The 22,339-nt window shown below is 42.0% G+C and overlaps 1 protein-coding gene across 1 annotated transcript in view; it reads right to left on the bottom strand.

Moving 5' to 3' along the window:
- The window catches only part of si:ch73-22o12.1 (nectin-2), a 296,208-nt gene that overhangs the window by 2,485 nt on the left and 271,384 nt on the right, over positions 1–22,339 (bottom strand). Inside the window, exons 7-9 of the mRNA XM_055227683.1 lie at positions 4,341–4,473; positions 3,314–3,365; positions 3,048–3,134 (exon numbers count right to left, since the gene is read on the bottom strand). Coding sequence (XP_055083658.1) covers positions 3,048–3,134; positions 3,314–3,365; positions 4,341–4,473 — 272 coding nt within the window. The remainder of the gene's footprint in view (positions 1–3,047; positions 3,135–3,313; positions 3,366–4,340; positions 4,474–22,339) is intronic.

Genomic DNA, 22,339 nt, shown 5'->3' with positions numbered 1-22,339 from the left:
GATATTTTATTATTTTAATTATTTTAATGATTATTTTTCATTGTTCAAAATAAGCGCCACACTCGCAGAAGTCTGTACCCGCTAAAACGCCGCATTTATCGAGAAACGTGCACTTTAAGTCTATGTTGAGTTTGTTTGTGTGCGTTTTTTTTTCTGTGAGTATAAATAATTGTACTTAGACATTTTGTACAACAATAAATACAGTTTAATCTTCATTTTAGAGTCAAAATAAAGACGATAACGGGGGTTTAAGGGGGTTAAAAGTCGCCGAAACTCTGGACTAGAGGAAAAGTGTGTACAGTATATTTGACGTATAAATATGTTCTTTGTGTGTTTTTTTTTTTTTTTTCTGTACTGCCATTTTGTACAAACACAGCAAAAGTTTATTATTGTTATATATAAGGACTGTGACGTGAAGAGAAATACACGATATTTCAATTTATCTAACGACAAACGAACAAAACAAACCAAAAACTACTGACGCGGAGATGATGTCACGCCCTGTTGCCCGGACAACGCCCCAGAAAGAAGCTCGTGGCAGCTGATTGGACGAGGCGACGGGCCGAGAGGCGGAGCCAGACCGAAGTTTGAACATAAAACTCATCGTACAGTCGTAAACGTTCATGAGGATGTCGAGTATTTTCTTTCTCTGAGCAGAAACGTGCGATTAGAACATTGAAAAATAAGTTTACACAGGCCTGAGGAGATGGAGTTTATTTAAATGTCGATAGTTGGAGTTAAACACTGACTGGACGGAGTTTATTTTGTTGTACAGTTACACAACAGTTTCCATTTCTCAAAACGATTCGCATTAGTCCCACATTCATCACAATCAGGAGCTAAACAAAAGCCGATTCGCCGTTTGTTTTATTTTTATTTCTTTTCTTTCTGCTTTGATTCAAACGTCAATGAGCCTGAAACTCGACTGAACTGGTCCAGACTAATTAACTTCACTGTTAATTAGTAAAAAAATGGTAAACAAATCAATTTTTATACAGCGCCTTTCAACATTTAAGTCGCTCAAATCGCTTTACATCAACGAAACACTCTTGCCCAAAGACACAACAACAGTGTTTGTCTGAGGGAGCGTCTGTATTTTTTTAAATTGGAAAAAATGTGATAAGCTTTGAAGAAACACACGACTATTTTGAATTATTTTGAGGGACGATAAACAATGAAGGAACAGAGACGGATTTTACGTGTACTTTTTTTTTGGGGGGGGGGGGGTTGTTGTTGTTTTTATTTATTTATTTTATTTATTTATTTATTTATATTTTTTATTTTATATTAGTACTATTATTTATTTATTCTTTATTTAATTTATTTATGCATTTATTTTCAATACTGTATATTTCATCTTTTTTGGGGGGGGGGTTTGTTGTTTTTATTTATTTTATTTTATTTATTTATTTATATATTTTTTTTTATTTTATATTAGTACTATTATTTATATTATTCGTTATTTAATTTACTGATGCATTTATTTTCAATAATGTATATTTCATCGTTGTTTTGTTGTTTATTTGTAATTCCATTATTTCTATAACACAATATGTGATGAGTGTGTGGTGTTGAGTGTGTGTGATGTTGAGTGTGTGATGATGAGTGTTGAGTGTGTGATGTTGAGTGTGTGATGTTGAGTGTGTGATGTTGAGTGTTGAGTGTGTGATGTTGAGTGTGTGATGTTGAGTGTTGAGTGTGTGATGATGAGTGTGTGATGTTGAGTGATGTTGAGTGTGTGTGTGTGATGTTGAGTGTTGAGTGTGTGTGTGATGTTGAGTGTGTGATGTTGAGTGTGTGATGTTGAGTGTGTGATGTTGAGTGTTGAGTGTGTGATGTTGAGTGTTGAGTGTGTGATGTTGAGTGTTGAGTGTGTGATGTTGAGTGTGTGATGTTGAGTGTTGAGTGTGTGATGTTGAGTGTGTGATGTTGAGTGTTGAGTGTGTGATGATGAGTGTGTGATGTTGAGTGATGTTGAGTGTGTGTGTGTGATGTTGAGTGTTGAGTGTGTGTGTGATGTTGAGTGTGTGATGTTGAGTGTGTGATGTTGAGTGTGTGATGTTGAGTATTGAGTGTGTGATGTTGAGTGTGTGATGTTGAGTGTGTGATGTTGAGTGTGTGATGTTGAGTGTGTGTGATGTTGAGTGTTGAGTGTGTGATGTTGAGTGTGTGATGTTGAGTGTGTGATGTTGAGTGTGTGTGATGTTGAGTGTTGAGTGTGTGATGTTGAGTGTGTGATGTTGAGTGTGTGATGTTGAGTGTGTGTGATGTTGAGTGTTGAGTGTGTGATGTTGAGTGTGTGATGTTGAGTGTGTGATGTTGAGTGTGTGTGATGTTGAGTGTTGAGTGTGTGATGTTGAGTGTGTGATGTTGAGTATTGAGTGTGTGATGTTGAGTGTGTGATGTTGAGTGTGTGATGTTGAGTGTGTGATGTTGAGTGTGTGTGATGTTGAGTGTTGAGTGTGTGATGTTCAGTGTGTGATGTTGAGTGTTGAGTGTGTGATGTTGAGTGTTGAGTGTGTGATGTTGAGTGTTGAGTGTGTGATGTTGAGTGTTGAGTGTGTGATGTTGAGTGTTGAGTGTGTGATGTTGAGTGTTGAGTGTGTGATGTTGAGTGTTGAGTGTGTGATGTTGAGTGTGTGATGTTGAGTGTGTGATGTTGAGTGTTGAGTGTGTGATGTTGAGTGTTGAGTGTGTGATGTTGAGTGTTGAGTGTGTGATGTTGAGTGTTGAGTGTGTGATGTTGAGTGTTGAGTGTGTGATGTTGAGTGTGTGATGTTGAGTGTTGAGTGTGTGATGTTGAGTGTGTGATGTACGGGAACATTGTTTTGCAAATAAAAAAAAAATAAAATAAAATAAATTAAAAAGAAGTGACTGAGTGAGTATCATAGTAACCAAAGAGCCAATCAGGAGCGACCTTAGAGAAAGAAGGCGCCTGATTGGTCTGTTTTTCAAAGTAAAGTGAATTGGAGCCAGAGTCTTTGGATCTGCTTTTCCTGGAGAACGATTCTATTTTCCACCAGTGACTTTCATGTAGTGCCCCTCACCGTCACAGGCTCTGCGTTGTGTCGGTTGTTCTCGTTCTGCAGGGGGCGCTCTTCGGGGGCGTGGTCTTGTCTGATGATGGTCATCTCCTGAAACAAAAACAAAGCGCTAAGTCGGGTTGTTTCCATGGAGATGTTATGGCTTTACCTGGAATGTTCCACAGTTTCTCTTTATCACATTTATTCTTACAAGTTCTTTCAGTTTTTATAGAAAAAACCTTAAATAAAGTGACGGAACATAAAATAATCAGTAAAGTTCGGCGACTTACTCTGGTGGTGTTGTTCTTGTTTGGGGGCGGGGGCTTGTACTTGGGCGGTCCACTGAGACACACAAATACAAACACGTGAAAACACAAACACACAAAAACACAAACACGTGAAAACACAAACACACAAAAACACAAACACACAAAAACACAAACATGTGAAAACACAAACACACAAAAACACAAACACGTGAAAACACAAACACACAAAAACACAAACACACAAAAACACAAACATGTGAAAACACAAACACACAAAAACACAAAAAAACACAAACACACAAAAACACAAACACACAAAAACAAACACGTGAAAACACACAAAACCACAAACACGTGAAAACACAAAAACACAAACACACAAAAACACAAACATGTGAAAACACACAAAACCACAAACACACAAAAACACAAACACGTGAAAACACACAAAAACACAAACACGTGAAAACACAAAAACACAAACATGTGAAAACACAAACACACAAAACCACACAAAAACACAAACACGTGAAAACACAAAAACACAAACACGTGAAAACACAAACACACAAAACCACACAAAACCACAAACACACAAAAACACAAACACATGAAAACACAAAAACACAAACATGTGAAAACACAAACACACAAAACCACACAAAACCACAAACACACAAAAACACAAACACGTGAAAACACAAACACACAAAAACACAAACACACAAAAACACAAACATGTGAAAACACAAACACACAAAACCACACAAAAACACAAACACACAAAAACACAAACACGTGAAAACACAAAAACACAAACACGTGAAAACACAAACACACAAAAACACAAACACATGAAAACACAAAAACACAAACACGTGAAAACATAAACACACAAAAACACAAACACAAAAACACAAACACGTGAAAACACAAACACACAAAAACAAAAACACACAAAAACACCAACACACTCAGGTCAAACGACACGGCTCTGGTTGCCATAGAAACCACAGAAACAATAGTGCGGAACATAAACGACACTCACTCTCCGTGCAGTTTGCCGCGGTGTTTGCGGTACATGGCGATGGCGGTTCCGATGATGGCGAGGATAATGATGACGCCGATGATGGCGCCGATGATGCTGCCCGTCGTGGCGCCTTTCTCTGGGAGACGAGTGCCTGGAGAGAGAGGGAGGAGAGGAGAGGAGGAAGGAAAGAAAGAGATAGGGAGGGAGGGAAAGAGAGAGGAGGGAGAGAGAAACAGAGAGAGGGGGGAGAGTAAGAGAGGGGGTGGAGGGGAAGGGGGGAGAGAGGGAGAGACAAGGAAAGAGTGGAGAGAAAGAGATGGAGTGAAAGAGAGAGAGACAGAGAGAAGACAAGGGAGAGAGGGGGAGAGAGTGGGGAGAGATGGAGGGAAAGAAAGATGTGAGAATGGAGGGGAAGGGGGACGGGGAGAGAAATGGAGGTAAACAGAGTGAGGGAGATGGGGAAAGAGAGAGAGAAGAGAGGGAAGGAGGGTGGGGATGGGGGAGAGAGAGAAGAAGAGAAGGAAGGGAAGGGAGAGAGAGATTGATAGAGACACGGAGAGATAGAGGCAGATGGAGATAGAGACAGAGACAGAGTGACAGAGTGAGAGAGGGAGGTCAGTGAACAAGTGAGAAAAAAGGAAACGGGGGTGGATGGAGGGATGAGAGAGAGAGAAAATGACACAGTTACTCTCTGTTATAATTTAATTTGACACGAGGGAAAAGTGAATCTGAGTCTTTTTTTATATTTATATTATAGAAAATACAAAACTGCACCATCAGCAACACATCAGCTGTTTTACCTGAGAAGAAACTTTATTCATTGTTTTTCTTGTTTTTATGTATTATTTTTATGTATGTATAATTATTATTTTTTTATTTATGTATTATTGTTTTATTGATGTATTTATTATTATTATTATTAATATTATTTCATTTATTATATATTTTTTATTTTATTTCATCAAAGTTAACAGAAAATAGGTCATACAATTTTATTTTTTTATTAAAATCTGAAATACTTAAACTCTCTTATTTCCTTGATCCTGGTCTGGGCTCGTACAAACACAAAATGGAAACACACTGGAACTTTTAGACGTAATTTAACTATTTTGAGACCAAGTGTATTTAGTTTTCTGTCTAAAATGTGTTTGTCTTATCATTGCGGGACGGGTCCAAAATTGCACTTTCACACTTCCGCCACAAGAGGTCAGCAACTAAACCAATTTTTTTTTTTTATTCCACCGTCAAAAAAAGTCATAAAAAGTCATAAAAAGTCGTCTTCTGGCTCCAATTAACAGCACTTCAATGAGAAAAACAGACACATCTGACCCACATCTTTAGCTGCATTGCGAGATTGCGTCAACGCCTTGGCACACACATGAGCTCAGAGCGCCATAAACGCCATAAACGCCATAAACGCCGCGCTATCCCTTTGCACCTCTGTGTCTGATGATTTGAGCGCACGCCGTTTTTCACGTTATAAAAAGCTTCTGTTTCTCTCTGGACTTCGCCGCGTGACCTTCCCCGAGGAGACGACGTCTAACCGCCGACTAATTAAACAAACATAATAGCGGAACACGGCGGCGGCGGCTTCCACATCGTGTAATTGGAGTCGCTCGTCTCCGAAGGACTCGGGCGAGACAGAGCGGCGGAGGGCGGCGGAGGGCGGCGGAGGGCGGCGGAGGGCGGCGGAGGGCGGCGGAGGGCGGCGGCGACTCGGGTTAGACAGGTCTGAGAGTTTGATGATGTCATAATGTCAGGTGGTCTGTGTATGGACCTCTATGGGAGGTTTAAGAGCAATTTCTCTTCCTCCTCTTCCTTCAACTTTTTTCTCTCTCCCCCCTCTCCCTTCTCTCTCCCCCTTTCCTCTCCCTCTCTATTCCCCCCTCCCGCTCTCTTTCTCTCTTCCCTGTCTTCCATCCTCGCTTTTTCTCTCTTTCTCCCCCACTCTATTCTTCCTCTTCCCGCTCTTTCCATCTTCCCCCTCATGCTTTCTGTCTTCCCTCTTTCCCTTCTTAACCCTTGCAATTTCTCACTCTTTCTCTTTCCCCTCTTCCACCCTCACTCTCTCTCTCTTTTCCCCCTCACACTTTCTCTCCCCTCTCTCTGTTCCCCCCTTTTCCCATTCTTCCTCCTCACTCTCTTCCTTCTCTTTGCCCCTCCCTCTCTCTCTTGCCCCCCTCTTCCACCCTCTGTCTCTCAACCTCTCTCTGTCACTTTCTCTCTCTTCTCCCTCATTCCCTCTCTCTTCCCCTTCTTCTCTCTCTCTTCCCCTTCTCCCCCCTCACTCTTTCCTCTCTTTTCCCCCTCACTCTTTCTCCTTCTCCCTCATTCCCTCTCTCTTCCCCTTCTTCCCCCTCACTCTTTCTCCTTCTCTCTCTTTCCTCTCTTCCCTTTCTTCCCCCCTCACTCTTTCTCCTTCTCTCTCTTTCCTCTCTCTTCCCCCTCACTCTTTCTCCTTCTCTCTTTCCTCTCTCTTTCTTCTCTCTTCCCCCTCACTCTTTCTCCTTCTCTCTTTCCTCTCTTTCCTCTCTCTTCCCCCTCACTCTTTCTCCTTCTCCCTCATTCCCTCTCTCTTCCCCTTCTCTCTCTCTTCCCCTTCTCCCCCCTCACTCTTTCCTCTCTTTTCCCCCTCACTCTTTCTCCTTCTCCCTCATTCCCTCTCTCTTCCCCTTCTTCCCCCTCACTCTTTCTCCTTCTCTCTCTTTCCTCTCTCTTCCCCCTCACTCTTTCTCCTTCTCCCTCATTCCCTCTCTCTTCCCCTTCTTCCCCCTCACTCTTTCTCCTTCTCTCTCTTTCCTCTCTCTTCCCCCTCACTCTTTCTCCTTCTCTCTCTTTCCTCTCTCTTTCCTCTCTCTTCCCCCTCACTCTTTCTCCTTCTCCCTCATTCCCTCTCTCTTCCCCTTCTTCCCCCTCACTCTTTCTCCTTCTCTCTCTTTCCTCTCTCTTCCCCCTCACTCTTTCTCCTTCTCTCTCTTTCCTCTCTCTTTCCTCTCTCTTCCCCCTCACTCTTTCTCCTTCTCTCTCTTTCCTCTCTCTTCCCCCTCACTCTTTCTCCTTCTCTCTCTTCCCTTTCTTCCCTCTCACTCTTTCTCCTTCTCTCTCTTTCCTCTTTTCCAGTCCTGCAGTCGTCTCTTATCTCGACTGAACTAAAGGTAAAACTCCCACTTGATGACATCACGAGGTGGAACGTGCCGTTTTGATCTTTGCAGACGTCACAGACGAATAATAAAGTGCGACTCAAACGTGTGAATGAAAAACACAACTCCAGGTCTGTCAAGGCGAGAAATCAACATCTAATGGAGGATCTGCCTGGAAAATTCCACTGTAAAGCATTAAATTTAATCGATCTCCATGGAGACAAGCAGGTGACACAACCAGGCTGAAGTACAGGTCAGATCTGCGGTGAATCGAGCATGAACACTGTACACGTTTGTCCAATACAACACCTGCGATACACTTTTACGACCAGCAGGTGGCAGACGTCCATGAGAAAAGTTACATATTGGAGCTTTAATGAGGCTCATATTTCTACTCGAGTTCCCGCTCAAATTAACGACATCCCGCCGCGTGTTTTAGTGCCAATTAAAACGCGGCGATTAATGTGTAACACGCTCGTGCGACTGGTACAAGGATCAGTTTGACGGAACGCCGCGTCCGAGCGTTTCTTTATTTTAAAATATCGTGCGATCATAAACGAAACGCCGTTAATCAGGAGCGAGCGTCGGGCGTTTAAAGATCCGTCGTAGAGGAGCTTGTAAAACTCGTATAAAAAAACGACTTCGAGCTGTAAAAACCAAAGAGAAAGTGAAACAGGTTTTTATAAAGACGCTCGGCTGAACTTTACGTTAAACCGGAGACGGCGGCGGCGGCGTTTACGTCACATGACTTCTCATCTGCAGCGGAGACATTGGACACGGCGATGGTTAAAGACGAGGACGTTTGGACGACGGCGAGAGATTTAACATGAGCGAGGTTTAAAAGAACAAGATTAAATAAAGAAACGACTATTCTGAGATTTAAGATGTGTTTAGTTTAGAACAGGACTAAACCAGGACTAAACCAGGACTAAACCAGGACTAAACCAGGACTAAACCAGGACTAAACCAGGACTAAACCAGGACTAAACCAGGACTAAACCAGGACTAAACCGGGACTAGACCAGGACTAGACCAGGACTAGACCAGGACTAGACCAGGACTAGACCAGGACTAAACCAGGACTAAACCAGGACTAGACCAGAACTAAACCAGGACTAAACCAGGACTAAACCAGGACTAGACCAGGACTAAACCAGGACTAAACCGGGACTAAACCAGGACTAAACCAGGACTAGACCAGGACTAGACCAGGACTAAACCAGGACTAAACCAGGACTAAACCAGGACTAGACCAGGACTAAACCAGGACTAAACCGGGACTAAACCAGAACTAAACCAGGACTAAACCAGGACTAAACCAGGACTAGAAGAGTACTAGACCAGGACTAAAGCAGAACTAAACCAGGACTAAACCAGGACTAAACCAGGACTAAACCAGGACTAGAAGAGTACTAGACCAGGACTAAACCAGAACTAAACCAGGACTAAACCAGGGCTAAACCAGGACTAAACCAGGACTAAACCAAGACTAAAAAGGACTAGAACAGAACTAAACCAGGACTAAACCAGGACTAAACCAGGACTAAACCAGGACTAAACCAGGACTAAACCAGAACTAAACCAGGACTAAACCAGGACTAAACCAGGACTAGAAGAATACTAGACCAGAACTAAACCAGAACTAAACCAGGACTAAACCAAGACTAAAAAGGACTAGAACAGAACTAAACCGGGACTAAACCAGGACCAAACCAGGACTAAACCAGGACTAAACCAGGGGCTAAAACAAGACTAAACCAGGACCAAACCAGAACTAAATCAGGACTAAACCAGGACTAAACCAGGACCAAACCGGGACTAAACCAGGACTAAAACAAGACTAAACCACAGCTGGAAAAATGTGTCCGTGCGTCGTCTTCATGTGTGTTTCATTTTTTCGAGTTGTAGAAAACACATCACACGTCCACAGTCACACCTGAACCCGAGCTGCCAGTCACACACACGTCCTCCTTCAGTTCACACACAGGAACCTCAGAACCTCAGAACCTCCAGAACCTCAGAACCTCAGAACCTCCAGAACCTCAGAACCTCAGAACCTCAGAACCTCCAGAACCTCAGAACCTCCAGAACCTCAGAACCTCAGAACCTCAGAACCTCCAGAACGTTCCGTCTGAGCCGCAGAGGCCGCACTAGCACCGACTCATGAGGATCTGCACATCCTGAGGTTTAGTTTCATTTTTATTTTACACTAGAAGTTTAGTGTAAAAACCTGCCTTGGGAGCAAAAAATAAATAAACAAAACAAAAAGATAAAATTCTGAAACTCTGAGGAAGAAAAGACAGTTTTAAAATAATAATTTGTAAAGACGTTGGAGGACACGGAGTAATTTCTTTGTCATTTGCTCTGCTTGGGGAGAGTGTTTTCTGGCCCGGGCCCGTGTCTCTTTTGCCAAATTGATTGGAGTGCTGCTTTCCCAAATAATAATTAAAAACACAAAGACGCAAAAGATGAGGCATCACTCGAGATTTGTCACGCAATTTTCTTCTGCCCAAATGGGATTAGTCACGTCGAAAGGCAAACGGGCGCAGTGTCGGTTTGGGCCACATGGGGGCGCTGTGTCTCTTTTCTGCAGACGCTCCCGTTTCTGCCTGATCATTCTGGGGTCGTGTTTATAGTCTCCCCCACCTCGGTCCGCCTGGTCTCAGAGGGTGGGAGGGTAAGAGGGAGGGCGGGGGGGTTTGTGGGTAGGAGGGCGGGGGGGGTTGTGGGTTGGGGGGGTGGTTGTGGGACGGTGGGAGGGTGCGTTAGCTGCTCTAATATTATCGGGATAGGGGGGATTTCTTTTCTGCTTGCCTCATCTCATCATTGGCGTCATTATCCAGGCACAATGTCATTCTGGCTGCGCTCAGGTAGAGAGCGCCACTCCGCTCATAACCTCCGGGGCGGGGGGGCGAGGGGGGAGGGCGAGGGGGGAGGCGAGCGGCAGGAAAAGCCCCGCTCCGTGAATGACTTGACTACAGGTTCTGCCCTCTGTGTTGGCAATAGACGCCGGTTATGAGGCCGACGTTAATGAAATTTCTGACCCTTTGCTCACAAGTTACTCAAAGCTTTGAAAATATCAAGTCACAGGCAAAACCGGTGGGTTGAGTTTAGAGCCGATACCACGGAATACAGAGGCGAGTATTGTGATACTGATCCGATACTAATGCTCATGTTCGATTGGTGGGTTTCAGACGACATCATGACGTTTTATAGGCGTCAAACACATTTACACCGAGGGCCACATCAGCAAAATCTCTGCTCTCAAAGGGACAGATGTAAAATAAATTTAAAAAAGTACTTTTTAACTTAATTAACTCTGTCTGTGTTTATGACTTATATTACATATGTCTTTGCCTAAATGTAAAAATATGTCTGTGTCACTGTGTATTTCCTGATAAAATGACATTTTAAGACCATCACCTTTTAATTTACCCCATCGACGGCCACAGAAAATGATGTGGAGGGCCACATTTGGCCCAGGGGCCTTGAGTTTGACACATGTGCTATTGGTGAATAATATTTAATACAGATGGAGACGGTGAAAATGAATATTGTTAATATGCAGATTTGTGTTGTAAAACAGTTCTGGATGTCACCACAGCGTCGGCTCAAGTCAAATGAAGCTCCGAGGCTAAAGCCGTTGTAGCGGCTAATCTGGAGCAGAGTTTAATGTTTGGAATTCTGACCACAGGTATCGTAACAACCAAAGAGCCAATCCAGAGCGAGGCTGTTGAAGGTAACGCCCCCTCCCGTCCGCACCGCTGGTTTAACAGAGCGGACGCTAAGCAACGCCGTCAATCAAACCTGTGTCGGGGACGTTTAAAACACATTTCACATTTTGCACTTGTTTTTTGTTTTGTTATTTTGTTTTTACTCAGGACAATGTTGAACATTATTCAAATGTTCTATCAAACGATTAAAAGGTAGAACTCATGTCCTCATATGTGGACATCAACAATTATCATTTCACATTCTGTAGTTTCTGAGTAAAATGAAGTTTTTCCTCATCAGGTCCAATCAGCCCAAATAAAAGAGAAATGAATAAAGCCACGAAAGAGCTGGAGTCTCAGGAGGATAAAGAGTTAAAGACAAAAGTTTAATAACTCTGCTAAAAATGTTCTGTTTTATTTTCAAATCCTCAGAGTCGTCCCTTTTTCTTTGTGGAGCTCAAACGTTTATTTCATTTTCTTGATGAATTCTTCTGAAATGGTTTTCACTTCACAGTTGTGTCGCATCAGGGTCAAAAAATGCCAAAGTCCAGGGTTCAAAGCAAAAAGTAAAAGTTTCGGACTATTTATTTTGTTTACTGCTCCAAACGTGTCCATTCACAGTTTGGGAAATAAAGAACGAACAGAAGAAAAAGCCTGTGCAAACTTTTGACTTATTGTGCAGGGAACAGTTGGTGAAGTGTCTTGCCCAAGTGCACACTGGATTAGTCAAGCTGGCATTGAACCGACGACCCATAACAACGGGCCTAATAACAGAAAATAACAGATCCTTGTCCTGCAGATTCTTACATGTAAATTTAACTAAAAAAAGGTGATTATTTGATGGAAATCGTCCAAACTGCGCCGCACGTTTGTCTCTGACTCGACCATCTGCAGATCTGGACTCCACATTAATAATCTGTCAGATGTGGTCAACAAAGGAAGCCATTTTTTAGTCTGTGTTGTCGAGCGCGGCGAGCTCGCCGAGCGCCGGGAGTGGGTCGGCGCTCGTGTTTACATACTATTGTAGTGAGAGTCCGAGCCGCATCCTGTGTCGGCATCAGTCCTGGTGACATATTTACCCAAACACAAGTCTGCACCGCGACCTCCGACCTCAATCCTTCCCCTCTCCTTCCCCTCGCCGCAGAAGCCCCGCCCCCTGCTGTTTTTAATACACAAACTGCATTCGAGCCTCGCGGACACTGCAGCGCTCAGGAAAAACTCTGAATATTTAACAGACAAGAAGAAGAAATGGTGCAAACTTGAGTTGAAGTTAAAGGTTAGAACAAACACAGATTATTGAGCCTTACGAGTCATTAAAGGTGCACTGTGGAACTTTTCTAGTGGACAAGGGTGGAGATCTACGTCCACATCTGAGTGCGACGTCACCCACGGCATTCGGCTCCAGACAAATGAAAATCATCGAGGCCGGAGCAGCTACAGCACGAAATGTGGAGCTGAGTTTCGTATTTGCAATTCTGACCATGAGTATCATAGCAACCAAAGAGCCAATCCAGAGGGAGGAAGGCCTCGCTTAGCAACGCTGTCAATCAAACCTGTTGCTAACGCTAACAGGAGCGACCTCAGGGAAAGAAGGACCTGATTTGTCTGTTATTAATGTTCATATCTTGATTTACAGACACAAAACACCACACAAAAATAACCCGCAATCGGCGAAATCCATGAAGTATCATCTTTATTTTTTACATTATTCTCTCTGTTTTTGTCTGTCAAACCCCTCACCACACACTTTATACACTTTTCTCACACAGGCGTTAACATTTTCTCACATTTCTCTCTCGTTTAAACTCTCTCAAAGTTCAAACCTTCGTAGGCGTCTTTGTCGGTGCAGAACGTTTCATCGACATTGTGGGTTTTGTCGGGGAGAAAACAAATCGCAAACGTACAGCACTTCAGAGTCACACTGAGATCCAACGTTTATGTAAATTTGTCTGAACACATTCTGTACTGGACAGGAGACACGGCACGGAGGAGACTGATGGACAATGGTCTACAGTCCAACAGCCAATCAGGACGCACGACACAATGGTCTACAGTCCAACAGCCAATCAGGACGCACGACACAATGGTCTACAGTCCAACAGCCAATCAGGACGCAGAGAAACAAAGTACGCGAAAGATGAACCGCGATATAGTGACGGACAACAGTATAAAAGTTGAAATAAAAACCCCAGGATCATATAGAGGGTTAATCTGAACATTTAAGACCAGAATGAGTCTGAAGCAGCAGAGACAGAGAGAGGGGACAGTAAAAAAAAAAAACAAAACTGAAAATGAACTAAACAAAAAAAACAAAAAACAAACTCAAAATAACAAAAAAAAGAAAATAAACTAAAATAAACAACCTAAAAATATCAAAAAAACAAACAAAAAAAAACAACAAAAACAACAAAAAACAGATAAAAAATGATAAAAAAAAATAACTAAAAACAAAAACTCAAAATAACAAAAAACAAACAAAAAACCCACAAAATAACTAAAAAAAATAAACCCCAGGATCACGTAGAGCAGATTAATACGAACATTTAAGACCAAAATGAGTCTGAAGCAGCAGGTTCAGAGAAACCGTTACAGTTTCTAAAGTAAAGTTCACCCGTGATCACTTCCTGTTTGTAACGCGGCGGCTCGCAGGGTCAGTCACGCCCATTTACATCTCCGGTCTGAGTTTTACGTGTTATATTTACGCGGCTTTGAAACTCAAACTCTCCCCCCGAGTCAGTTCGTTTTACAGATTTGAGAAACACGTTAAACTCTGAAAACGCTATAAACACGGAAAAACACAAAATACAAGTTTATTTATAGGAGTTGAGGAGCGACGCCTCGGGCTTTTCTCGGTCCCTCCTCCAAAAGAGTGATTTTCATTATCATTATTTACAGGGAAAGCAGAAATGGTGAAGCGGTTGAAACGGAGTTAAAGGTCAGCTGCACGGCTCCCAGCTACAGATCAATGCGTCACATCTATCTGTGTGTGTGTGTGTGTGAGTGTGTGTGAGCGCCCAGACTTCCATTCAACCATAGACCACTGTCCCACGGGGAGACGGAGCGGAGGAAGCAGAGGGGGGGACGGTTGGTTGGATGGAACAGCCTGAAATTACAGTAGAGCCACTTGAGCGAGTTGGAAATACCAGCCAGTTTCTGTAGAGTTTTGAGACGCATGGCCGGTTCTTCGGACTCTGTTATGTCACGGGTTTGATTTTTGCATTAAAATATGTCCGTAAAGGAAGGAGCACTCGTGAAAAATGGTGTTTTTTTTTTTAAAGAAGAAGAGGAAGAGGAAGGAGGCAGGTCCACGTGAGGCAGGAGGAGGCAGTGATGCAGTGAGAGCAGAGAGCGGAGATAAGGGGCTGAGGGAGGCTGCAGTTTGAACATTTATACAAGTATTTATAATTTTATCTGGATATACGATGGTCTGAAGAGAACACGTCACATAAAGATTAGGAAATGAGTGGTTTGGGGTGTCGTGATGGAGCTGTTCAGATGAAATTAAGCCCGTCAACCAGAAATATTTGTTGAAAAGTTTGTTTTTATTTTTTTTATTTTGTTTTATTTTTATGTTTTATTTATTCTATGTATTTATTTTGTTTTTTTATTTATTCTATGTATTTATTTTGTTTTTTATTTTTTATTTATTCTATGTATTTATTTTGTTTTAATTTTTTTTATTTATTCTATTTATGTTTTTTATTTGATTTATTTATATTTAAATTATTATTTTTTATTTTATTATATCTTTTTTTATTTTTATTTTATTTATCTTTAAGTTTTATGAAACCAAAATACTGTTTTATTTTTAGCATATTTTTGAAGTATTTTTTTTTATAGACGATATACTCAATATTCTAACACTTTTTACTTAATATTTAAACTTTTATCCCAGCAAAAAATGACCTGAGACTGACAGTTTCTTTTAAACCAGATGCCCTGATAGGTGTATTGGTCTATTGAATTATGTTGTACTAATGGCAGTAGTAGTAGTAGTAGTAGTAATAGTAGTAGTAATAGTAGTAGTAATAGTAGTAGTAATAGTAGTAGTAGTAGTAGTAGTTTCCTGCGGCTGAAGTGTTTTCAGGACGTTCAATAATCAGACGGTGATTAACAAAGAGTCATGAGACAAAGGGAAGAGAGAGATCTGTGAGAGAACGAGCGGAGACTAAACATCACAACACCTCCCTCTGTGTCTCTGTGTCTCTCTGTCTCTCTCCCTCTTTTTGTGTGTTGTTTTGTTTTTGTGTGTTGTTTTGTTTTTGTGTTGTTTTGTTTTTGTGTGTTGTTGTGTTTTTGTGTGTTGTTTTTGTGTGTTGTTTGTTTTTGTGTGTTGTTGTGTTTTTGTGTGTTGTTTTGTTTTTGTGTGTTGTTGTGTTTTTGTGTGTTGTTGTGTTTTTGTGTGTTGTTGTGTTTTTGTGTGTATATCTCGGTGGCTGAGTGGCTCATGTCTCACAGCAGAAGGTTGGTTCGATCCCCGGGTCACCAGGCCTTTCTGTGTGGAGTTTTTCATGTTTCTCCTCGTGTCTGGATGGGTTTCCTCCGGGTACTCCGGTTTCCCCCATCAACCAAAACATGAACGCCCTTCGAGAGACTGTTGTTGTAATTTTGGGCGTTACAAAAATAAATGAATTGAATTGAATCTCTATCTCTCCCTCTGTGTCTCTAACTCCGTCTCTTTCTCTTATCTGAGCTGATAACAGTCGTGATAAGAGTTTGGTTTGTCCTGCCTGACCCCGAACTGGAATGTACCACCACCTCCCCCTCGACCAATCACAAAGAGCGTTTAAGCTAACCTGCTAACCACCGCGCTCCAAACAGGAAGTGATCATATGTGCACTTCCTGCTCCATCAAAAACTGCACCTGCTGCTCAGACTCGTCATTTTGGTCTTAAATGTTCTACATGATCCTCCTCCCCTCTTCTTCCTCTCTCCTCCTCCCCATCTCCTCCTCTCTTCTCTTCCTTATCCTGCTCTCTTCCTCCTCTCCTCATCCCCCTCTCCTTTCCTCTTGTCCTCCTCCTATCCTGCTGTCTTCTTCCCCTCTTCTCTTACTCCTCTATTCTCCCCCTCTCCTCCTAATCCTCCTCTCCTCTTCATCCCCTCCTCTTCCACTCCTTCCTCTCCTATTCCTCCTCCTCTATTCTCCCCCTCTCCTCTCCTCTTCCTCCTCTCTTCTCCTCCTCTCCTCTTCTCCTCCTCTTCTTCCTATCACATCTGTAAATCCAGATCTGAACATTAAAAACAGACAGATCAGGCGCCTCCTTCTTTCCCCGAGGTCGCTCCTGTTAGCCTTAGCGACAGGTTTGATTGACAGCGTTGCTAAGCGCCCGCTCCCTGCTAAACCGGTGATGTGGGCGGGAACCTTCCACACCCTCTCTCCTGATTGGCTCTTTGGTTGCTACGACACAGATTAGCCTCCTGCTTTGGCCTGGATGAGCTTCATTTGAGCTGAAGCTGAGGTGACGTCAGATTCAGTCCGTCGCTTCTTTCTCTGCGGCGAAGGACGGGACTTAAAAGATTACAAAAACGCCGCGTGTGGTTTTGGGTCAGCGGGGTGAGGGCAGATAAAAGCGCGGGTGAGATTTGTTGTAATTCCGTGTTATTATTAAAATGCCAAACTCACTATTGAGGCACGGCTCAAATTCACTGTATCAAATATTTGGCAAAGCACTTCCTCGCTGCCAGAGGGTACACGGTTTAACTCGTCTGGTGGAGGGTCGGCCATCTGCTCACGCCGTTATTGCTTTGGCAGGAATGCTCCACAGTACGGCATTAATCTGTCTCTATGGACGCGGGCAGGCGACGCCATCGGCTGCACTACCAAACTTTTATCTCGTGAATTCGTTTTTGTTTTTTGTTTTTTTGTCAGTTTTGTTTTCTCTCCAAAAAGTGCGATTATAAAAACAGAACTTTGTGAAAAATCTGAGACCCCTGTGCGCCGTTTTCACCCGTCCATTTTGCTTTTACGTTTATTTGAGTCGCCGTGCTGTTTGGGACGAGACCTGGCAGCGTTTTTTGGTCTGAAAAAGCTGTTTTAAAGTTGTGCTCGTGGCCAGAAAATCCATGCATGTGAATCCTCGAGTGTGACACAGAGTTTAAGAGCGACGTCAGAGCTACAGAGATCGATACTACTTTTTAACACTGCACAAAGGAGCGAACATGGAGGCACAAACGACGGCTTTAAGGGCCCGAAACTGGACCCTCTTCCTGTTTATTTCTATTAGAGGGGGGGCCCGTGTGAGCTCTTTTGCCCCGGGCCCCCAAAATTTCTGTGGACAGCCCTGCCTCTGCGTAGACACAAATACCGTCAATTTCAGATTAAGACGCTCCAGAATCTTTTGAATTGGATTGATTTCAGCCCTGGAACTGCCGATCTATTGTGAATTAAAGGTAAAAGACAGACATTAGTTTGAAAACTGCCACTCGATGACATCACAAGTTGAAACAAAGCATTTTGAGCTTTGAAAAAAACAACTTAAAGGACTGCGCAAACACAACTGCAGGTCTGTTTTTGAGGAGGTAACAGCATTAGAACATGAAGCTTTAAGCTACAAGAGTGGCGTAATATAGGACGTCTCCATGGCAACGGGCAGATAGCAACGGATACAGCAACAGAAAAGCTACATAGTGCATCTTTATTAAAGCTAAGTACAAAATAATAACCAAATAAATTACAGATAAAAGCATGTGTCTGTTTTCTCTGTGTTCATGATGCGTAAAATGATAGTTCAAAACCAAAAATAGTGTATTCTTCTTCTTTCCCCACGTCTTTTACTGCTAGAGAGCGCCCCCGGTGGCCGTTAGCCAGTAAAAATCTATAAATTAGCCGTACCGTTGTATAGTCGTCCCCGTAGTTCCCGTACCGTGGGAAAAAAGTAGAGGCTTATAGTCCGACATTTATGGTAAAGTTGTCGTACATGATTTTTTTTTAATTGCTAGTATTCTGTGTAACTACATTAATTGCAATTGTTTGTTTTGTTTTTTTTAAGAATTACTTAATTTTAAACAATGTTGCAGTGATCCAAAGTTTGCCTCACTTAACTTTATGCATGCCAAGACTTCTAATTATTCACCACAAAGAGTTTATACAGCACTTTCACAACTTTCAGAAACCAGAGCAGAGGTTTGCCGTCACGATACGTCACAACTAGCAACAACTAGCATGCTAACAGAGCGCTTCCTGATTCTCTGATAAATAAACACTTTATAATTAGCTGCAGACAGTACAGAGTGGACTTATTTGGACGTCAGGAGCTGCTTATGTAATATATCTGCACTGAGGAAAGACAAACTTTTCTGAAACACATGGGAAACATCTGGTACTGGGCCTTTAACAGAAAAGCACTCAACAAAAACAATCCCGGGTTCATTAGACGCACAACAGCACAACGTCCTCACAAAGACTCCACTGCACTCGTATTATTTGTGTGATAAATGAGCTGACATTGGATTAGCATATTTACAACGTCTAATGAAGTTCTCAGCACTCGTCAGGAAGCAGCTCAGAGTAAAGCTCATCAGTGTGTAAAGGCCTCTGACATTACCTCATCAGTGTGTGTGTGTGTGTGTGTGTGTGTGTGTGTGTAAAGGCCACTGACATTACCTCATCAGTGTGTGTGTAAAGGCCTCTGACATTACCTCATCAGTGTGTGTGTGTGTGTGTGTAAAGGCCTCTGACATTACCTCATCAGTGTGTGTGTGTAAAGGCCTCTGACATTACCTCATCAGTGTGTGTGTGTGTGTGTGTGTGTGTGTAAAGGCCTCTGACATTACCTCATCAGTGTGTAAAGGCCTCTGACATTACCTCATCAGTGTGTAAGGGCCTCTGACATTACCTCATCAGTGTGTAAAGGCCTCTGACATTACCTCATCAGTGTGTGTGTGTGTAAAGGCCTCTGACATTACCTCATCAGTGTGTAAAGGCCTCTGACATTACCTCATCAGTGTGTAAAGGCCTCTGACATTACCTCATCAGTGTGTAAAGGCCTCTGACATTACCTCATCAGTGTGTGTGAAGGGCTCTGACATTACACCTCAGTGTGTAAAGGCCTCTGACATTAATGTCATTACCTGACATTATCAGTGTGTGTGCGTGTCCATGTGTATGCGTGCATGCATGTGCATGTGTGTGCGTGCACACGCATGTGTACGTATGTACTTGTGTGCATATATGTGTGTATGTGTGTATATGTGTGTGTACATGTGTGTGTTTATGTGTGTGTGTATATATATATATGTGTAGGGGTGTGTGTGTATATATGTGTGTGTTTATTTGTGTGTGTATATATGTGTGTACATGTTTGTGTGTATATATGTGTGTGTGTATATATGTGTGTATATATATGTGTGTATATATGTGTATGGGTGTGTGTATGTATGTGTGTATATATATGTGTGTGTATATATGTGTACATGTGTGTATATGTGTGTGTATATATATGTGTGTGTATATATATGTGTATATATATGTGTGTGTGTGTATATGTGTGTGTGTATATATATATATGTGTCTGTATGTGTATAAGTGTATATGTGTGAGTGTGTGTGTACATGTGTGTGTATATATATGTGTATATATATATAGGGGTGGGGGTGTGTACATGTGTGTACATGTGTGTATATATGTGTGTGTATATATATGTGTATATATGTGTGTGTATATGTGTGTATATATGTGTGTGTGTGTGTGTACATGTGTGTGTATATATATGTGTGTGTGTATATATATGTGTATATATGTGTGTGTATATATGTGTGTATATGTGTGTATATATGTGTGTATATATGTGTGTGTATAAAGGCCTTTGCCGTTAGCGTCTTTGAAGGACCAAACATGTTTTGATCTAATATTCCTTTTCAGACTCTGTGTGTGTAACGTGTCAGAGTTAATTTGACGACTCTCCCTCGGCTTTGTGCAAGATTTTTTTTTTTTTTTTTTAACCGTGACCTCTGGATAACACTGGAAATACAACTGGTAATAAACTGTAAAAATAAAAAAAACGTTATGAAAAAAATACATTATCTAGTTGTGGGTATTTTAGAATCATTGTGTTTATCTGCACAGAGGCATTTGTCTTATTATAGGACTTTTTATTATTATTATTATTATTATTATTATTATTATTATTATTGGAAAAATTAACACTTTGAAAATTGCAAATAGAAGCATAAAAAAAATCACAAATAGAAAAAAAATGGTTGGAATAAACTGTGTTGTCAGTAACAGCGACGCAATAATAACTGAAATATTGAATCACACGTCTCTTTAAATTGATTATGGTTCAGCTAAAAACTCAGAACTACATAGACCATGATCCTTTGCTGTTTCACATAATGAAACGACGTATTAAATCTTAATTACTTGAATTATGAAGTAGAATATTCAGTATTTTTTTTGAGCCTCCACAAAATATCACAGAAAACATCGTCCCGTGAGATAACGTCAAAGTATCGAGATGTTACGAGTCAGATCTGTTGTGTCCTTGAGCAAAACACCTCACCCACTCACACCTCACCTATGAATAAATGTGGTGCGTTTTCCGATAGAGGGTCTGCTTGGAATATTCCATAATAGGGCATTTATTTAAACATAAATCAGTGAGTTTTATTGCTGTAAGTTGGCTCGCCTCTCCATAGATCTGACCTGTAACTTGACCCAGTACAATAGATACTACGCTGTTTTGTGATCTGTTCTAATGTCGTTTCCTCGTCACACACAGACCTGGAGTTGTGTTTCGTTTCATTCACACGTGTTTCTCAAATCGAAAACACTCCGTTCCACCTCGTGATGTCATCATGTGGTGATACAGGAAGTGCTCCGCTGTGTTTTTAATACTCCACACGCTAAAATCACTAGAATCACTTGGATCGGATTGGTTTCAGCCCCCGGAGTTGCCGATCTCTACTGAAACAAAAGGTAAAAAGACGGACGTTAACTCAAAACTATCAACTGATGACATCACAAGGTGGAACGGAGCATTTTGAGCTTTGAAAAATGACACGTGGACGAAACAAAACGCCACTCCGGGTGTGTTTTTGGGGAGGTAACAGCAATAGAACGCTCCTTAAACATCACAAGAGTCAGTTTTTTTTCGCGTAGTGTTGGACGTTTCCATAGCGACGAGCGCGTAGCAACGGATACACCGCCCGAAAAGCTACAAAGTGTGTCTTTACTGAAACTAAATGAGAAAAAATAATCAAATAAATGACGTTTTCCACACAGATAAATGCACGTGGCTGTTCTCTCGTTTGCGTCGGTGTTTAGGGGAGTGGGCGGCTTTGTAAACCCCGCCTCCTCCTTCGCCGCCGCAGCCTCAGACGAGATTAGGCCTGAATGAATTGATGTCCCCAGATTAAGATAAAGCAGAGTACGTGTAATCTCATTGCTCACTAAGAGAAAAAGAGGAAACTGGCCTTTGGATTAAGAGTTTAACCTGGTCAAACAGACAACGGCACCAGATCCTCACAGCAACAGGAAATCGAGTTTCAAAGAGCGCGGCGGGAGCGCGGCGTTACCGACAAATTATGTTGTGTTGTTCAGGAAGAGAAATTGAATTGTGGGTGAAGAATACAAAATGAGACAGATTAAAGGCGATTTATCTGAGTTTTACTGGTTTAAAAACGTGGGAAAAAAACACACAACTGCCTGATTTTAAAGTGTTTGCAGCTGTTTATGGTTATTCCTGATTGGCTGTTGGACTGTAGACCATTGTGTCCTGCGTCCTGATTGGCTGTTGGACTGTAGACCATTGTGTTGTGCGTCCTGATTGGCTGTTGGACTGTAGACCATTGTGTCGTGCGTCCTGATTGGCTGTTGGACTGTAGACCATTGTGTCGTGCGTCCTGATTGGCTGTTGGACTGTACATTTACAAATTTACATAAACGTTGGATCTCAGTGTGACTCTGAAGTGCTGTACGTTTGCGATTTGTTTTCTCCCCGACAAAACCCACAATGTCGATGAAACGTTCTGCACCGACAAAGACGCCTACGAAGGTTTGAACTTTGAGAGAGTTTAAACGAGAGAGAAATGTGAGAAAATGTTAACGCCTGTGTGAGAAAAGTGTATAAAGTGTGTGGTGATGGATATAAATGGACGTAGCTAACCTGCTAGCCACCGCGTTACAAACAGGAAGTGATCATGGGTGCATTTCCAGCTCCGT

The sequence above is a fragment of the Periophthalmus magnuspinnatus genome, chromosome 16 (genome assembly GCF_009829125.3).
Source record: "Periophthalmus magnuspinnatus isolate fPerMag1 chromosome 16, fPerMag1.2.pri, whole genome shotgun sequence".
NCBI lineage: Eukaryota > Metazoa > Chordata > Actinopteri > Gobiiformes > Gobiidae > Periophthalmus > Periophthalmus magnuspinnatus.
This window is presented reverse-complemented; position numbering and strand designations above follow the sequence as displayed.